Raw genomic sequence first — 13,714 nt, 5'->3', positions numbered from 1 at the left:
CAAGATAAATATATAGAGAGAACGAGAGACAGACAGACAGACAGACAGACAGACAGACAGACAGACAGACAGACAGACAGACAGACAGACAGACAGACAGACAGACAGACAGACAGAAAAGAAGATCTCAGCCATCACATGTCCATACCTTGATAGAACGCAAAGCTTGTCAATGGCATGATGAATCCTGTGGTGTGGCTTAGCTGGGGGACAAAATAATGAGATGCATCAATCTCTATTACAGCTCGTGTCTGAGTAATGAACAACCAAGGGCAACAGAAATATTGCGCACACACACACACACACACACACACACACACACACACACACACACACACACACACACACACACACACAGTCTCTTTTTGGTTTTAAGGGTTTACCATCTTTCTGAAAAAAACATTGATTTTATTATTGATGTCTGGTCTACATCTTGTCCTTTATCCGATATTGCTCTCATGTGTGTGAGAGTTGATTATTCCATGCATACAAAGCAACTTTAAAACCCAAGTGCCTTATTCATAGTCAGATGCGGAACAACTCAATTTCGTACACAAAACACGGTGGATTATCCTTCAGTCGATTTCAGACATCGTTTTGTTTGATGCTATTGGTTATCTCTTTTGTCTGTCTGCTCTTCCGTGCTTCTGGATTGGCCAGTGGAGCTCGACGGCTCGGCAATCGCCGTTGGCTCCGCCCCAAAGTACCTGTCGTTCTGTAAGAGGCTGGCAGGGTTTGCTATTGTCCCGCCCATCTCATCACTCTCCACCGGCATTCGGTCCGGCAGTGGGTTCAGCGTTTCGTTCTCATTCAGTATCTGGAGCATGAGTCCGCATTTGGGATGTAACGCCTGGTTCTCGCAGTAGCAACTCGGGTTTACGTCGTGACTTAATATTGTTTAGACGGTTGTAAAAATAAATCGGACCTGAACTGAGGCGTTTGGCGGAGCGTAGTTGAAGCGAGGGAGCGCGTGGCAGAGGGTGAGCTCCGGAGAATCCTGACACTGCACGCACCGAACAGAAATGGCGGAGCACCACACAGCCGGCGATGGCAAGCACAAAGTGTCCACGAATGCCGGGGGCTTAGTCCACGGCAACAGCAGACCCAGCACCATGGGCGGAGGAGGAGGTAAAGGAGGCCTATCCGGTGGTCTGACACAGCCAGCGGGATGGCAATCTTTACTCTCGTTTACCATCCTTTTCCTGGCCTGGGTGGCCGGATTCAGCTCAAGACTTTTCGCAGTGATCCGGTTCGAGAGCATCATCCACGAGTTTGATCCATGGTAAGAAAGCCGGCAAACTCAGCCTTTATTGCTAGGATAATAACATGTTTTGCGAGTATACTACTTTGGTTTAGCCAGCAATAATGGATGTTGCAGGCATTTAAGTACTAACGTTAAGTTGCTAATACCATCGACAAGGATGATGACCTGAATGACATGATGTCCATCGCCTTGCTTCGCCCGAACACGGAGTTGTTAACGTTAGTTCTCCACTCTTAACTTTCAACTCTTCACTTTCTAAGGAGTTGAACACAAAAGCACTTGGTCGTTTGGGTAAATGCAACTTTTTTGATAACTTTGCCAGGCACCCCAATTTAGCTTGTTTAGCTGGAACCCGTTTGGCTGTCCTTCTACAATTTGCAGCCGGTGCAGGAGGCGTGTCTTATGACAAAGGCGGATTTTAATCTGGACATTTAGCCGGTTCCAGTCTCCTCTGTCATCGCTATCTAGGATTATTTCCTTTCGGATTTGAGTAATACGAAAAGCCTTCTAGTAATGCTCTGTTTCAGTTTAGTCCCCCCCCCCCCCAATTGTCAAATGCATTACTGCTGATGCATTCATTAATAATTTGCAACGACAGATGCTCAATCTCATTAGTTTTATTTTATGTCAGTTGCACATCGAACAGCATTAAAGATACTTGGACATTCGGGAAAGGATCAAAGGACGAGAAATGTGCATGTTTATGACTATATAGCGCTAGATGACCTCAATGTGCAGCCGTGTGAAGAGTCACACAGATGCTGCTCATGTCAATGGAAGAAGTTCTTCATTGAAGAACATGTTGGCATTATTTCCATTTGGGGGATAAGAAAGGGTAGATTTCCCAATCTAACTTATGTTGCTGACTTAAGTTTGTTGTTATTCTATGACTTTGTTCATCCACCAACATTCAAGCATGCTGGTAGGTCCCACGAGAGGCTTTGTTTTCAAAGCGTCGTTACAATCACAATCCTGGCCCATCTCTCTTTTGCTTATATGTATGGAGTAGGCCTGTATGTATGGAGTCTGTTGAAGTCCCTTGTCGTGTCCATTTTTTGGCAGGGAGGAGAGGACCTGATGCTGCTTTTCATAAATGCAAAACGGGTGATTCAGAATGAAAGAGAAACTCTCAGATGTTGAGGTATATAATCTTATTAGATCAAGTGTGGTTAAGGTAAGCTAAGTTTCTGTGTGGTTTAATCTGGGATCCTGCAGTCCCACTCGGACCCCAGTGATTATTTTTGTCACAGTCACCGATCTTGCGAATGCTCAAGGCGCCATTATTTGTGACTCATGTCAGCCCATCAAATTATCTGCTAATTAATGACGGGGGAGTGTTGAATTAAACAAGCAGGCAGTTTGAATTCGAACACTGGCTTTTTCAAGATTGAAATGTCACCGCCCTGACTTTTTTTTCACAAATATTGCAGATGTTTTCCCCTGATTTGAGGATGTGTGTCTTGTGTTATTCTCTAGTGGCATGCTTTGTTTTTTTAACTGCTCTGCTCTGTTTAATGAGTAGTAGCACAGAAAATGGGACTCTTTTCTTTTGTGCATGATGGGGAAAAAACAAAGTGTATTGATTTCTGATGTAGGAACAAAATTGTGGGCGCTGCTGACTACCTCCTACTTGCCCCCCCGGGCCAAAACCTTTTCTCAAGTTCGGGAGCTGAGGATGAGTCCAAGAAGTATACTTGGTCAACAACAGAGCATAGGCACTATATATACTATCTGTCCTTTGCGGAGGCGTCTCTCTTTGCTCTTGGACCACAATATATTTCCAATCAAAGTTAGTTTTCTCTCTGAGGCATCGAGGGTGAAATTCCATCCCACAAACCCACAGAGGGTTGATAGTTGGCCTTAAGTATTTTCCCCCCTGTGGCTGCCCTGTCGTCAGCTCGGGTTATCAGAGGTCATTATGGGATAGCGGGGTGTCGGCGAGGGAGGATGCGCGGAAATGCGGGCGTGGGTTGGATAAGAGTCAAGCTCCTTTTGACCTTTTTGTTGTGTGTGGGCAATACCGACAGGTCTGCTCTGTCTGGGAGACAAAGAGATGGTTGGCTACTTTGTCAGGCAAATGGTGAATGAACATGCATAATGACGCGCATAAACTCTCCATACCTTACACACGCCTTCCCTCATTTCTTGCAGGCGCCGTATGAACGGCGCCTCTCCGATTTCCCATTGCCATGGCGATATGTTTTGCTTTGCTGGCTGGGCGTCTCATGCCGGCTTTTGATGCCTGGGCAGCCTGGAATGACTCTCTCTAGGTGAGGGACTAAAAAGAGAGAGCGAGGAGTTTGGCAGCGGAGGACGTGCGTGCTCTGCTAGGCGGGTCCCAGGGGATGAGGTTGATTAACTCTGTATTGATCCTCCCCATGCTGTGATACCCGCCCCCACCCCTCTCACCCCCCTTACCTACCCTTGTTTGTCTGTTTGATCAGATAGAAGGCTGGTTATGAAAAATATAGCTTTTTATAAATTCCACCCCTGCTCCTTGCCCATCGCAGTCAGCTCGACATTCCAGCATCAGAGTGGCAGCCGCTGGTGGAAAACCCCCCTGCTCAGTTACCCTGGGATTTAGCATTTGTGTTTGTTTGTTTGTGTGTGGGGTTGGAGGGGGAAATCAAAAGCATGCGAGTGATTGATCAGGCTACCATACGCATGGCAACGCCCCGCCCATCCACTGAAGCTGCCGCCAGAGAATTTCCAACCCACCACAAAAAAAAAAACAGCATCCGGGCTGGCTGTCTTTGTGCACGACGCACTTCAAAACTGCAGCCCGCTTTTATACAGGAATCCTTATCAGCCATGTTGGGTCGGTATTCACATTGCGGGATCCCATGACGGCGGATAGAGTTTATAGCGGCTGTCATTTAAATTGGTCAGAGCCAAACTTGCAACATGACATGTCCCCCCCCCCCTATCGTTTCACTTCTGAGATAATGCTGCAGAAAAATATTGATGTAAACCACGGCAGTACTTTCTACCCTTGGCTTCAAGACTTGTGTATTGGTACTCATTAAACAAGCCCTTGTTTTACGATCTCCGGTACCCTGAGCCGTAGTCGACTCGGTACTCGGTGTGAGCGGTGACTAAATCCACCAGTGCACCCGCTCACCTCCCCGGTCGTTATGGAGGAGAGTCTCTTTGCCAGAGCTACTGACCGTGTTTTAGCCTCACTTCCTTAATCTTTTCTCAGGCCTCGCACCCCCCACCCCCACACACACCCGTCACCCACACCCACCCACCACGTTCAGATCCCACATCCGCAAGGCTGTTGGGTAGGAGCCAGAACCACAGCCAAGGTTCACCGTGTCTATGGCCGTGGCAAAGCCCTAATCAAGCCCGGACCTCGGTGCAACTCCTAACTACTGTTTCCCGAGCAGGGGCCTCCCGACGGGGCTGCGGCTCGTAGCCTGTGCAGCCGTCCGTGCTGGAGAGAGACAACGAGCGTGCCAGACGGTGCTAGTCTCTGGGCATCGCCGATATGTTTTTAGAGCAGGTTTTCTTTCACAGATCAGAAGTGAGCTGGGTTACCTTGTTTGCTGGACTGTGAAGGTGTTTTTTTGTTGATGTGAATTTATTTTGTTTTGATATCTTTAGTATCTGAGGGGAGGAATAGTACTGTGACACGGTTAACTTAATAATGTATATGTTAGTTCACCCGGCTAATGTGCCTTAACTATTGCTATTTTATGCCCTTTGTGGGTTACTTATGGCCACTAATGTCATGTGGCCAGGCCTACATACTCTAACCAGAAGAAAGTTTAAATATTCCTTGTGTGTGTCTATGGCAACCATGTACCAGTCTCCATCAATAATGAGAATATGGTCCCATAATTTATCTTGACTCAAGGTGTGAAACGGTGGAACACGCATCACCACAGCCATCACATCTGACACGGCTTCATAATGCCGCTTCCTCATATCATGGCCGCGAGGAGCTGTAATTATACTATCTCTATTTTCAACCAGTGATCGTCGAGCCGTGGCTTTGTATATCTTATCAGGGCTGTCGAGCCTTTGTCCGCGAGGAAAATGGAAATGTTGAGCGTGCATATCAACCGGTCCCGTGTCCAGTTTCATAAATCAAAAAAGGACACCCATTTGGATCAAAGGGGGTAGCGTGGGAGGCTGGAAGCTGACACTTAGGGATTCATCAGTGTTCATTTGGGGACAGGTGATGCCAAATTAATTCCCTATTTTGCTGGGGTCCTTTTTAAAGACGTAAACAGGGCAACCGCCCCAAGGTGACATGGTGCTTGTTAGCCGCTCATAGGCAATACAAGCCACTGTGGCTATCGGCGGAGGGCCGAGGGGGTGTTGCGGGCTTTAGAGTAGCCTAATTCATTAGCGTGATGAATTGCCAATGCCACAGACCCAGGGGCTGGGATTATTTCTGCCTGAGTGAATGCTCGAGCATGATGAGCCACACAACAAATTCAGCCTGCTTAGTGTTGGTGAAACAACCTGAATAGGTCCACTAGGTAGGTGTGTGTGTGTGTCTCTGTCTCTGTCTCTGTCCCCGCCCAGTCCCGCTTTAACTTCATTGCAAAGTTATTTATTTGGTTTGCTAATGCAAGTCGCATTACAAAATGCTGGTCCCAAAAGTCGTCAATGCCTTGTCGAGGCCTTTCGAGTTCCCAACCAAGGGACACCAGCAACCACACACAACCCCACTCTGTGGGGAGTCCCTTCTTGTGGGGGACTCCCCACAGAGGTTATTTTGAGGTAGTCCTATAGTATAATGCCACACTGTGTGGCTAATTTCCTATCCAACATTGAACAACAGTACTAAAGAGTATCAAAAAGATGGCTTAGCCGGGACTCATGTGGATAACACGTCCGACTCTCCTTACTAGAACCGTCAGCCCAATAGGCTATTTATTTTATCTTCCCTTTTATCTTCTTCGTATTTGAATCTGAGCTGAAACGGGTTGTTCACTTACACTTTCAAAGTTAAAACGTATCTGAATAAGAGTGGTTCTGAAACTTGAAGTGCTCAGAATTTATTCATTGAGAAAACCCTTGATCTTGAAAATATCTTTATCCCAAGGGCAGTATTCTTGCAAGCTCCCATCTCACCTTCCTTGAGCCAACCTTGACAACCAAAGCCTTATGTGTGGAAGGACGTGTGTCGCTACAAACGTCCTCCCGCTGAATAGGGAAGCATGGAGTACTTACACATTTGTAGACCAAGCTGCTGAAACGTCCGCGTCGGGGCAGCATGCATCGACTCTGGTGTATCCGCAGGTCCATGACCAACACAGCCCATCTTCCCAGTTCCACTCAGACCGGCCAGATGTTCCCTCTCTGAGACGGACCTACTGGCGTATTTGACAGCTCTTCTATAATGGTCCCGGCCCCCTAATGGTGTGGTTTCTCTCAACATTCACGCCAGCACTGCAAACCTCGATGCCACTCCTCTCCCCCGCCCTGCAACCAGCCTCCTCATCCGGACAATATAAATGGAGATTTCATCTCGGAAGTGAAGGATTCGGATTTGGGTTTTATTCAGTCCACCCCCAACTAATAATTCAAGGGTATATTTTAATCCTAATACAATGCATTTATTTTAAGGCTGTGTGACAATCCAGTAAGCACATTATGGTTTAATGGCTGTGATACCCACATATCTCTTCAGACAAAAGATTCAGGATGATTGCATTTGCATCTTCCTGTTCCCAGCCAGCAGTTGCATAAACGAAAACCCCCAAAAAAAGGATGTCAAGGTTTTAGTTTGGCAGAAAGTTGCCAAAACCAATTCAGTCAAATGGTAACGGCGTGTTCGCACTCCCTGCTCCTCAAAGCTCTTTCCAATTAGTTGAAGGAGTGATGCCATCTAGGTTCTGCGATTTTAATCCCTTCATTGAGACGAGTTCCCCCGCTATTTATATCCCTTGTGTCAGCTTTGAGTTGGCCCATCATTCCCCTGTGGATTTTGAGTTATTCACCCCCCCCCTCCTCAAAAACGGACCATGCCACCCGTTGGAAAGCCAGACAGTCAGTGGTCTGATGTCGGAGGAAGTGTGTGTGTGTGTGTGTGTGTGTGTGTGTGTGTGTGTGTGTGCGCGCGCGCGTGCGTGTGGGGTAGCAAAGTAAGGAACCTTTAGCTTATCTCCCCACCCCTAGCCTCTACTGACAGGCAGCACGGTGGGGCGGGTGCACATGCATGCCAAGAGGAAGATGGTTTTGGAGAGAATATACGACACTGCGCATGCAGTCCTCTGTTGGAGGAGCGAAATAAATAGTCTATCGCCACCTTTTGTTTAAAAATAAGAAAATCAATCAGAAAAAGTTTTTTCTATGTTTATGTTGGACTAGTGTGCGTTCCATAAAGAGGTGGACAATTATTTTATCGGATTCCCGGCCTCCGTTTGAATCTTTAATGCGGCTGGAAAGACTTCTTTTAATAGAGCCTCATTTAATAAGTAGAAATCGCTTAAAGCACCTATGTCTAGTTTAAATAGCTGAAGTAGATTCACTGGTCTTTTCCCCCTCTAATCCGCCTGCCCTCGAACGCCAGGCATCACAGTTTCCAATCTTCAAGCAAACCTAATAGCGGTGGATAAGCGCATGCTTACACCGAGGAAAGGAAACTCAGACTTTATCGGGAAGGTCAAGCATTTGCGGACAACCTTCTCTCCAGAATAAATTCCCCTTTAGTGGCTTGTGCTTTCAAACGGGCAGCGCAGCGGTTCCCAACCTCTGGGTCCCCTGATTTGCGTATTCGGGGATAATAAAACATAGATATTTGATAATCCATTTTGGCAAACCATTTTTCTTTTGTCCTGTATATGCGAACTGCTGAATGATTCATAGCCTCAAGCTTACTACTATCGGTGTGTAGTACAGCCATGCCACGACGTTCACCTGGGCATTGCTATCATCGACAGATGTTGACTGGTTTAAAATGATTCATGTGGAAGCAGATGCACAAACGTAACCTTGAATTTTGATTCAAAAACATTTTTAGGGATGGAAATGGAGTCACAGGCCAAAGAAAGTTGAGAACCCCCGGTAAGGCGGATATTGGCTGCCCCAATCTCTGTGTTTCAGTTTGCCTAATTGTGATGGAATCAAGTTTCCATTAGCCAGATTCTTTGCGAGTAATTGGACAGCTCCGTTTGCCATCTGTTGAATGCTTTCTGTATAGTTATTTGTTCATTAATTTCTATGCATCCAAAACAATATTTCAGTTGCGTTCGCACTTGGTCATGGGCGTTTTATGAAGCATGTGTTTTTATTTCCCTATCAAAGTGTGGGTGGATGGCTGTTTTTCTGTTATTAGTTTTTTACTTAAAAATCATTATGCCTCTATGTGCACATAGTTCTTCCCTTCAAATTTGGTTGTGTGTGTGTGGGGGGGGGGGGGTCTTTGTTATCTCTGCTTTTATATTTAAAAATAATTATGTCTCTCTGTGTGATTAAACTGAAGTAGCAGTGTCTACATTGCCGGTGGAAGTCTGCAGCATATTTCCCCACCTTTTCACTGTTCAGGATTTCAGTACAGACACTGCTTTAGCTTCACTGGCCACGGTCCAAGCTGCCCACAGTTCCCCTTATGCCAATGGTAGCTGCAAATTTTGCCTCTCCAGCCGTAGTTTTCCTGCTGCGTTATTCCACCGCTGTGCTAACGTTCATTCCCATCAGTCAATTCGGGGAAAAATTGATGACTTCCTCTTCCAAGCTTGTCTGGCTCTACATCAATGAATAGTAGGCTTTGTTACAGGTAGCAGCAGCCAGTCAGGCAGGCAGGCAAGGCGCAGGGGTTGCACTGGCCATCACGCTTGCCATCACACTGGCCGTTGTCCTCCCCGCCCTGCAGGGACCAATGGATGCGCCGGTAGAAGGTTTTGAGACGGCCCAGGAGGGTAACAAACCAAGGAGGGCCGAAATGATGTGTATATGGCGGGCATGAAACGGTGTCGAGCCTGAAGAATGGCAGCCGCAATGGGTTGTCAATCAACGAAGGTGGAGGAAGATGAGCCTGTCAGACACCTGTCAAATCATCCAGGTCCCCTCCCTAAAGAAGTACTGCAGCAGGCATGTCGCCTGGGCATCCAAGGCCAGCCCTAGAGTACACACTGCGACAAACTACATCTCGATTTGCCTGCTGGAGGGAGCAAGTTGATCGAAGTAACGTCAGAATATTGATTTTCCCCATAGTGATGGCCTAATACTCAAGTAGATTTTTGACAGGTGTGAACTACAATGCATACATGAATACACAAAGTATAAAACCCTCCTGCCTCAGGCAAAGCGTGGCTAAACATTCGCACTATTGCAAGACCTATGTAGATGGTTCTATTCTGCAACATTATCCTTAATAGTCTTCAATGAATTGTATAAATATTCGGTGAAATGTATTTTGAGGAATAGATCGAAGATGAAATTTGATCACAAGGACATTTATAATGAGCCTTGAAGTGTCCCACGCTGAATAAATAATACTTTAGAGATGTTAATTTTTAATACCTGCAAACTAGTTGTTTAATCATGGAATAGACAGCATGAGGCAGCAAGTTAGTTCAGACTGCTATATGGTAGTTTTATTTGTACACGGTTTTATTATGATGTTGTTTGCGCTTATGAATGTTTGATTTTGTAAGGTGACCTTGAGTGTAAAGAAAGGCGCCCATCAATAAAATGTATTATTATTATTAAATACGGGCAACATTAATACTGGGCTGACTTTCGTGATGCTATCTTGTCATGATTACAGTTGAAGCCTCCGAGTATTTGGGGCTTATGGATTCTGAATTGAAATCAATAAAATAAATCGCATAGACTGGCAGCATTTTCTTTTAAAACTGAAAACCAGATGAGAAGCAAGAAGTGTTACCTGCATGCAAATGAAATGCTACTTTTATTGCCATGACCTGGCATGGTTCCTCATTCATTTTAGCTGTGTGTGTGTGTGTGTGTGTGTGTGTGTGTGTGTGTGTGTGTGTGTGTGTGTGTGTGTGTGTGTGTGTGTGTGTGTGTGTGTGTGTGTGTGTGTGTGTGTGTGTGTGTGTGTGTGTGTGTGTGTGTGTGTGTGTGTGTGTGTGTGTGTGCATAGAAGACGTATTATTGGTGCCCATAATGTTATGCTAAAAGGGCAAATGAGATCAGGAATACTGCACGGAATCCATTTATGGACCGATCAATGCAAACCTGCCCAGAGATTTCCAACGAAACCATCTATTCCAAATGTCAGGGAAAGCTATGGCAGGTTTTACCGGTTGTAACGTATATTTTGGAAGACGTCCCACCCACCCAGAAATGTCCCTGGTGCTGAGAGTGGGCCTGTGACGCGTTCTTAACCCATTCTGGGAATACATTCAGCATTTCAGTCTGCATATGCACAACCTATAGGTACACAAACTGTCAATTATCTCCTGCAGACTCCTTTTCATATGGTTCATCACGTTGCGTCATAATGGGTTGCTTTAGCTGGTTCTTGCATATGTTTTCTGGAGACGTGAAGGCAAGATTTCCAAGTGATCATCAATTTCATCAGTGCCATTAGCCGTGGCAGGTTTAGTGTCTGTTTTTCCTCTGACTCCCTACTTGTCCTCGGAGGTTCTGAATGCTCCGTTTTGGGTTTCACACTCATCATTCTTTTTACCATGCTGTTTTTGCTTTGGCAGGCCAAAGGAAGGCATCCACCCATGTACTTTGTTGTGGTTGTTGTTATTGCTGTTAGGGGTGGCTCGCTGCAGCAGCTTGACAGGCCCACTCAATGCTTTTCTTCTCTGTCACTGGCCGCTCTGTGGGCATGGTGACACACGCTTCCCACGCAAAGCTCTTTTATTTCATCTCTTCCCTCCAAGAGTGATGGGCTTGGCATCAGTGTTTGTTATTGAGCGGGAGCTGTTGGTGTCTTGGACATCCCCTCTCGCGTACTGCACTATGTGGGGAAACTTGGATTTCCTTGACACCGTTTAAAGGTGCAGTGGGTTGTATTGAGTGACATCTAGCGGAACGGACTTGGCAGGAATTGAATGTAATATTCATGAGTGTTTTTTATTAGTGTATAATCCCATGAAATAAGAATCGTGTTCTCATTACCTTTGAATTAGCCCTTTATATCTATATAGAGAGCGGGTCCTCTTCCACAGAGCCTTCCATGTTCACTCAACCATATCAATTGCAACAAATAAACAAATATTGGTGTACACAATTCTATGTATTTATTATTAGAATATTCCAATTCCTATTGTCAACCAATTTTAGAAATGAACTCTGTGAAAAATACACATTCGATATTTTTGTTGAAAAAATAACAAACGGGTCGTAAAAGGTAAAGAAAATGTTTTATTTCTCTGTATTGATCATTTAGATAATTATCAAATACAATCTGAGCCCATTTTTAGCGGACGTGAATGATAACACTGCAGCCTGTTTCTTGGATTAGGGCTGTAGCATTCTCCCTCGACACTGGGCCAATCTCATTGGTGCTTCATCAGCTGGGAGGAGATGACAATTTTTGACTTCTAAACCACTGGAATGGACTATCTGCATTCGGTTGCAATTAAGTGATTACACTGGTCACTATAATTTAATTTACTGCCCAAGGCCTGACCCGTGAAGATAAAGCTTTTCTATTGGACACTCACTGATTTGTCTCTGCGTTTCTGTGTTTGTAAGGGTGTTGGACCCAAAATGATCGGAAAATAGGCTCAAGGTTGAAATATCCCAAAGTTTTCCTTTAACCGTGCGCATAACGTGAAAATAACTTTTGATGGTAACCTTGTTGTGCTTGTGGACACAAGATTGAGATTAACTGACTAATTGGCATGAGAGACTGACATTGAAGAAACAGGAGTGAATAACAATTGGGGCTGGTTTTATCCTCCTTCACTTGTACAGAGAAGACAGAGGACCCAGTAGTCTTCATCAGACCGCCATCATGATGACAGTGCTTGTCTTTTGGTGCCCAGGGCCCTCATGTATAAGGCAGGTGCCTGTGCTTCCCTGACCATCATCGGAGGGATGCATGTTACGATCTGGATTTAACAAATTGATGAATAAAGTGGAGAAATTAAACAAATTTACTGCTTTGTGTTAATATTTTGGCTCCCCTGGGAGATCAGACTCATTCAAAATGTGAGTAAAATCAAACTTGTCTGTTTCAGTCATGGAAGGTATTTAATGGGTTTTTCTTTCCCGCCGTCTACGTTATCTTGTTACTAGCACCCATACTGATACCAAAATGTCATTAATTTAATGTTGTTTATCCCAAGAGGCAATGGGAATACAACCATTATTTTGATTAACTATTGCAATTATCCTGGAGACAGTGCCTTTCTTGATTACTTTGTCGCCTCATCATTTGAAAAGTAGTAGTTGTACTTGTAGTACCTGCATTTATTTTTGTCTCTTTCAACCTGAAAATCGACCAATTCATGCCTTCCCCTCTGCTGTCCTTCATGTTGGGGGCTTAAATCCAAGCATATGTCGAGGAACAGGCCTGGTTAACCATGTTAGCTTCACTTCCAAAGTTCTCATCTCGGCCTTTGGTCTTCAAAGCGCGTTTGCTTCAAATAAGACGGCACTCTTTTTAGCACGATCAAGGGAGATGTTTCAGTCACTTAATGAATGAAGTCTTCTCTGACGGAAATGCTCCCTTTGTTTTAATGTGTACTTAAAGTGTCCCTGGAAGCCATACAAAGAAGGTTGTTGCGCAATTCACCTGTGAAGTGTGCTTACACATATGCTATCAACTATGAGCAGATGACCCATTTTGGACGTATAGATATCCCTCTCCATGTGATTGCAATTAACTAATAACACTGGTCACTATCATTTCATTTACAAGGGCCCCATGTCCTGCCCCTGGAAAGACAACTTTTCTTTTGGACACTTACTGATTGGTCTCTATGCTTCTGTGTTTGTAAGAGGTAGTCTGTCTTTGCAACTACTTTGCAGGCTTCCCGTCTTTTTTTCTGAATTTATTCTGCTTTAAAGTCACAATATGTAACATTCATCCGACCCGTAGCCTAAAATAACCTAGACATATCTGTAGTTAATGCTGATCCGTATTGATTTCACACTGGTCCACTGATATTCATTTCTCAGTTAAAGCACATTGCATTACTGATATATTCTATAAATAAAAAATGCTTGCCAGCCCACACCTCCTAAAATCTCTCCCACTAAAGCCTCAGTCAGCCAAGCTTTGCTAGTTCGTGTCACACAGTTGTACAGCCAGTCAGAGTGGACAGAAGTACAGTTAGTTAATATAAATTTATTTTCTGAAGTGTAATTATTTTGGCACGTATTTTAATATTCAGGACATGGTATTCCTGTGTCCCATCCACAGGATTTCTCCTGCTTATCTTCATGTGATGTTAGCCTCCTCTAACTTTTACCTACCTTCACCCCCGTTGTGTGTGTGTGTGTGTGTGTGTGTGTGTGTGTGTGTGTGTGTGTGTGTGTGTGTGTGTGTGTGTGTGTGTG

At 44.9% G+C, this 13,714-nt stretch overlaps 1 protein-coding gene across 1 annotated transcript in view; it reads left to right on the top strand.

The window, feature by feature from the left end:
- The first annotated feature begins 738 nt into the window (after positions 1-738).
- The window catches only part of LOC132450713 (dolichyl-diphosphooligosaccharide--protein glycosyltransferase subunit STT3B-like), a 78,782-nt gene continuing 65,806 nt past the window's right edge, over positions 739-13,714 (top strand). The window contains exon 1 of the mRNA XM_060042770.1: positions 739-1,282. Within this exon, the coding sequence (XP_059898753.1) occupies positions 1,023-1,282 (260 nt within the window). The 5' untranslated portion in view covers positions 739-1,022. The remainder of the gene's footprint in view (positions 1,283-13,714) is intronic.

This window comes from Gadus macrocephalus, chromosome 22 (genome assembly GCF_031168955.1).
Source record: "Gadus macrocephalus chromosome 22, ASM3116895v1".
NCBI lineage: Eukaryota > Metazoa > Chordata > Actinopteri > Gadiformes > Gadidae > Gadus > Gadus macrocephalus.
The sequence above is the reverse complement of the archived record's forward strand: the minus strand, read 5'-3'. Positions and strand labels throughout refer to the sequence as shown.